Source organism: Misgurnus anguillicaudatus, chromosome 16, assembly GCF_027580225.2.
Source record: "Misgurnus anguillicaudatus chromosome 16, ASM2758022v2, whole genome shotgun sequence".
Lineage (NCBI taxonomy): Eukaryota > Metazoa > Chordata > Actinopteri > Cypriniformes > Cobitidae > Misgurnus > Misgurnus anguillicaudatus.
In genome coordinates this window covers 13,074,802-13,081,420 of record NC_073352.2, presented here as the reverse complement: position 1 = coordinate 13,081,420, position 6,619 = coordinate 13,074,802, and the positions used below count along the sequence as shown (strand labels likewise).

At 36.0% G+C, this 6,619-nt stretch overlaps 1 protein-coding gene across 3 annotated transcripts in view; it reads right to left on the bottom strand.

Moving 5' to 3' along the window:
• Positions 1–173: 173 nt before the first annotated feature.
• The window catches only part of ppargc1b (peroxisome proliferator-activated receptor gamma, coactivator 1 beta), a 63,518-nt gene continuing 57,072 nt past the window's right edge, over positions 174–6,619 (bottom strand). For all 3 annotated transcript variants that reach the window (XM_073854138.1, XM_073854139.1, XM_073854140.1), the window contains exon 12: positions 174–6,021. In XM_073854138.1, coding sequence (XP_073710239.1) covers positions 5,930–6,021 — 92 coding nt within the window. In that variant the 3' untranslated portion in view covers positions 174–5,929. The remainder of the gene's footprint in view (positions 6,022–6,619) is intronic.

Here is a 6,619-nt window from a genome sequence, read left to right as displayed (position 1 = left end):
TTAAACATGAAAAAAAGTCTAATTTTCATGATATGGCCCCTTTAAGATGTTCGGATTTGATAGTCAGCATTCAATGTAGTAACAGGCCGATGTCACAACAGACATATTTCATATTTCTGTGGCATTGGGCATCTTCTGGCATGAATATACAGAGCAACTCCGATTACAAAAGAGATGTTCATTATGGATTTTATTTTTCTGAGGCAAAACAATGAATATATGCACTTTTTACAGTATATGAGGATCAGTTTCTACAGTTTAATAATGTAAACAATCTCGGAAGAGAAATGTGTTCAGTTTAAAAGGAAGCCATCATTTGCTTTTTCCACTATTTACATGAATTAAAATATAATTTATGACATCAAATAATTTCCACTAAATAGATATTTTGATCTAGGAAACTAGATTTTAACAATTTAAAAATACTGAAATGCATTCGTTTCCACATTCTCAAAACATGAAATCACACAATACCAAAAAAAAAAAAGATAAACCAACACCATTTAAAAGACATCCAAACTAAGTGGCATATAAATAAAAAACTCAAAACAAATAAAAACAAATGTAAAAATATAAAATCTTACTAACAGTATTTACCAAAAACTAGGTTAAAAAAGAAAAATCATAGTGAATTTGATAGTCATTAGATGTAAATAATAAAAAAGACAATGAGCAAAGCAACACATGCCCTTTGACTCAGATTTTGTTTCGACTAAAGACAAGATCTTGAAGCAGCAATAACATATGACGGATGTAATGACATCATTAACTAATGCTCTGGCACCGAATTCTACATCCACTTCTTGATAAACACGATTTAAGGTATAGCACAGACAACGTAATGTTTTCCCCAAATATAATTGCTGATTCAGAGGGCAAATTCTCTACAACTTCGCAAGACTGTTTAAGTTGGTTCAACTTGGTTTCCTTAAAATTTGGAGTTAATTTAACCTAAAAATGTTAGTCGACACCACGTGAACTGATATTTTTAAGTTGAATTATTTTTTTGTTAAACCAACAAATCTTTTTTAGTGTGTGAACAATGAATGTGTATGATGATAGATGTAGTGAATTAAAATGGACTTGATGTATGAAATATAAAGAAATGCAACACACACACACAGGCACACACACACACACGCATACATTTAAGGGCCTGGCCAAACGATCATGACATTCGTAAAATGGATTCGATGTGATACCACATTTATCCTGTAGCTGAACATCAAATGTATTTTTTGGTCAACTTGTCTAGCGATTACTGAAATGACTGGAAATAAAAAAAATGTATTGCATTTTAAAAAGGTTCCCTTTGGAAGGTGTTTTTTCAATATATATCTATATTTATATATTTTATTTGGATCACCTGTACATTCTAGATCGACAGTGTAAGTTGAAATGTATAAGTGTTTTGAAACACTGAATAAAATGATCTATAACAAATTATATCTATATATTTATCTACACAAACACACAAATATATATATATATGTAATCATATATATGTATATACCTTTTATAATATGGCTGTATCGAAAAAGTTGAATTACTTTAGTAAAGAAAACGCATTGGATTGTAAAGGAGATCAGACTGATAGCTTTTTCCCCACTAAAGTTTAAGGCTCTCCTTGTGTGAGATTGGGCTATCTGGGAATTTTTTCCTCATAGAAAAAGTCCTTCTTGGCTAGTGATCCTAAACATCAATGATTTTTCCATTTCATCGTATTTCCACCACGATCTACAACATGCGGTACATGATCTCTTTTCGCGAATTCCCCTGATACCCAACCAATCTCTCTTAGATAAGCGGTATTGCATCTCAATTGCATAAAAAATCAAAATAAAACAAACATATTAAAGTCGTTAAAAAAATCATTTCTAAAGGGATACTTTATACAACTGTAATTGACTTATGAAGCCATATCAATGAATTTTCCCTTCTGGATTTCCCTGTATTGCTTATCGCTGCATTAAACTCTGCTCTGACAAACATAACAACAACCCTTTTAACCACAAGTTACAGCACATGACCATATATCTCATGTTTACACAAGACACAGTGCTATATACACATTATATATCTCTCTTATAGATATATGTATATATTTATTCATGTAAACCAGCACAATCTCTCACTTGTTTAGTAGTATACACATACTAAGCAGCACACTCATTCAGTTTCGTTTTTCCCAAGATCTCATTGGGTCTTCCCGGGAATTCCCAGGATTCGAATTGGTCAAATAAAGCGACAGTAATATTCAGATGAACTTCTTAGTACCGTAAGAGGGTACTTTAACACTGAATAAGGCTTCAGTAGTTTGTGTGCGCTCTAGTAAAGTGAAAAGACAATTCGATCATGTAAACATTCAGGTTTGGGGTGTTGTTTCTGGATAAAGGGAGAGGCAGGGATAATGCGAGAGTAAAGAGGCAGACGATCCTCCCTACGTCAGCACACACTCATACACACGCACAAATATACTATAACAACAGGGTTAAGATTTGAACCCCGCAGAATAAAAGTGACAAGTGGGAGAGAACAGACTTCAACTCCCAGCATATCAAACCTGTTCCTAAACCCGGTAAAAGACACGGACGACGCACGAGGTTATACACAGGTACACGTTTAGACTTCAGAAAACAGACATAGAGGACAAATATAGAATTAGCCACTAAGTAAGAGCTAGAAAAACCCGCAGATCTTCGTTATAAAAGTGAGTATTTGAGCTTCGAGAGAAATATGAGAGAGTGACATGTAAACAAAGCAGAGATACGATCGTATCTCTATTGAGATTGAGCTCTGGATAAAGATCTTCCTCCAAGTTTACCGCCACCCTTCTCTCAAGAACCGCCGGCAGGAGAACTTCACTGGGTGAACATCCAGAAGAACGAGCCATTAGACACTTTTCTTCCTCTGGATGTCCCTGGGCTAAGCTGCTGGGAGAATCTTAACATTAAACTGCCTTTTCAAATGAAAGGATGGACGCAACGGGCGCTACAATCGCATTTGTGACGGTACATTCCATTCCATTAAACATTAGGAAAGAAAACAGCATGACTATTTTTGGGAGATTGGTACTTAATTAATTGTTAGAGGGTTGTTAAAGGACTGGAAACGCAAGTGAAATTGTTAAAGGTGAAGTGTGTCATTACTGCATTACCAAACAGCAATAAAAGGTCGAATTAAATTACTTTTCCTGAAACTAAAGTTTTCTGTTGTTTAGACAAAAACAGATAGTCCCGCCCCCAAACGCACTTCATGTGTTGAGCGAATTTCATCATATTTTTAAGAGACAGTACCTACTTATTCTATGCCCTAATAGTATGTTTTGTGTTGGGAAAGTAGATAATTTTGAGCACTGATGAAAGAGTATGCACAAATTGGGACATCTTAACTCTTTCCCCGCCAGTGTTTTTAACTCTTTCCCTGCCATTGACAAGGTATCTCGTCAATCAAGAGAAAACATTTCCCTGCCAATGACGCTTCCCTGATGAGTTTTTATGGTAATCTTTTATTCCGCTATTATCCACTAGATGGCGCTCTTAGCCAATTGACAAAAAACTGAAGCAAAAACGAATTCAACAACAGTTTAAACTCTGTGTATCTTTTTTAAAGGGGACATATCATGAAAATCTAACTTTTTCCATGTTTAAGTGCTATATTTGGGTCCCCCGTCCTTTAATCAACCTAGAAATGTGAATAAGATCAACCCAGTAACTTAGTTTTTGTAAATCATTCTCTGCAAGCATGTGAAAAAATAGGTCACTGAAATTTGGCTCCCCTTGTGATGTCAGAAGGGGATAATACAGCACTATCCAACCACGGCACTGCCATTTAGTGCAGAGTTCAGCTCATTTGCATTTAAAAGGACACGCTCACAAAGTGGCAATTTTAACATGCTAATAATAAATTATTTATATATTTTGAGCAAGAACTTCACGTACGTAGAAGTTGAAACCAAAGATTTATTTGACATCTTAAAAAAGTCTTGTGAAATGTCCCTTTAAAACAAAAGTCCTTTACAAAAATGCTATTTTTTCAGCTTTTTGCTCAAAATTTTGTATTTTTGAAGAAACTCTTCTTAAATTATATAAACATACAATATATCAAATGAAAAAAACAGACCCTCTGCTTTAAAAAGAAAAAAAAAGGTAAAAGAAAAAAACGTAAAAACGTTTCATCCTATCTTCATTTGTTCTCTTTTGATCCCCTGTCAAATATGTGTAGGTTTCTTCAAAAATACAAAATTTTGACCAAAAAGCTGAGACAATTGCATTTTTTGTAAAGGAGTTTTGTTAGAGATCAGATTCAGAGCGATGATCAAAACATAAACAGAGTTTTTACTGTTTTTGGATCAGTGGATGCTTTAAGTGTTTTATAAGCTGGGTAAGAGCCCCACCTAGTGGACAACATCGGAAATATGGATTGGCGTAAAAAACTTGTTGGCAGGGAAAGAGTTAACATGAAGCGGAAATGACGACTGTTGCATGGATGACGCTGTGATTAAAATACAACTTATCTTTGCATTTTATCATTCATTATTTGTCATGTTATGCTTACCGTATAGTTTAATTTATTTAATTTGTTAATTGTGTGTAGTGCAATTAAACTCCCGCCCCTCGCAATGATTTGAGTAATATCAGCCGTTTGAGTGTGCATGGATCTACGATGTTTCATCAGAAACAGTAGACTATCCGGGAACTTTACAACATACTACGATTAAAGGTCCACTGTGTAAATTTTTAGCGACATTTAGTGGTGAGATTGTGAATTGCAACCAACGGCTCACTGGAAAGCTCACCCCTCCCTTTCGAAACACATATTGAAGCTACGGTAGCTGCCACAGGACAAACACATAATCGTTTGAGACAATGTAGTGACGAAATGCGCTCTGTAGAGCAGTTTGTCCGTTTAGGGCTACTGTAGAAACATGGCGGCAACTTCCATGCAAGGAGACCCGCGGTGTTTATAGAAAAAACTGCTCATTCTAAGATAATAAAAACAATACAGTTCATTGTGTAAGATCTTTATACACCACTGATAATATAGTTATGTAAATTATTTCTGTCAACATATAATTTTAAAAGTTACACAATGCACCTTTAATTCTTATTATGAATACTGTTTGTGACCTATAAATTGCAAATTGGAAGGATTTGCCTTTAAATATTCTACGAGGATAAGCAAAAGTATTTTACGATTGTAAATGACACACTTCACCTTTAGGGATCGGGTTGGTTTGGAAAAAAGATTATTGGCTCGGATGTCTCTGGCAGCCAGCAGCAAAAGCCCCTTTTAAACCAGAGGAGGTCAGAGACCGGATAAAAGAAACACTACCTCGTTTGAGTGCATAGATGAAATCAAGGAAGCACTAAAATTACAAAAAGACTATTTTTTCTTTTCCTCTTGATTTGTAAACTCTACCTTGTAAGGATTTTTTGTGACGTTTTTTTTAAAATCCGCTTTTAATCCACTTTTCATCGTAACACACACACACACACACACACGGAGTTGAACATCCACAAAGTTTCGCTAATACAAAGCAGTTATTATTTATATATTGTATTTATACGACAAAATGATAAAAGCACCTTGCAGGTCTATGAAGAGTGACAAAGGGGTAAAAACAAAATTAGAAAAGCACACACACGTCACGACAACCAACGGAAATAAGTGCGGTTTGCTACTGAGCCTGAGCCGCTCGCGATGTCACAGATGACGTCCGGGTCACAGACGCGTGCGAGAAGCAGCACTTGTGTCCGTGTTTTCAAAGCTGTTTGTGTTTGTTGTGTCGTCCTGCCCCAGTGTCCTCCGATCCTCGGTTACAAGGTCCATTTTTTTTATTCAAATGTAAACATGAAGAGGTGCCTTGCTTGAGGTTCTGAGTCGAGTCTCGGACAGGGCGGGGACGCCGGAGGTGTGCTAAGGCGTGTCAGCGATGCAGGCTTCTTTGCGCCTCCTTCAGTAGAGCGTCAAAGTCCAATGCATCATACTTGCTCTTTACTGGTCCTGGACCTGCCTCATCTAAAGAGTAAAAAACACAACAATAGCATAATACACTTATTAAATGTGCATTAGTAACTGAGCTATTTAAAGTCTGTGTAAAGTCCGATTAAACGTGTTCTCAGTTTGTCACACCACAGGAAAATGTGCTATTAACCACCCAGACAATTTTGAATGATTTAAAAACATAAATCTTGAAAAAACAGGCTCTAAAACTCTGGGGGCGTGTCCGCTGTCGGTGCTGAAACCACGCCCACTCACAGGAAAGCGTTTGTCTCTTTTTTAAGCAATACATTTATAATGTGTTTACAAAAAATGTTTTGAAATGACTTTACACACACTTTAAGTGTGTACTTAAAAATTCAGTTTTTATGCAATTGGCCTTTTAAAAATGTATTATGCGTATTTCTGGAATCCTTGATTCTGATTGGTCAACTATAATGGAAGCAAACTTTGACTGTGGCCCAGTATGCTGCAACTTTCTTGTCTCTTGTATCGCTTCACACTTGCTCAGGTCAATATTTCACATCCACTTATTCACTAATTTGGTAAGCATCCATGCAATAAGTGGGAAAATGTGAAGTCAGCAGGTCATTATCGCAAAACAAACCCCTTCAGA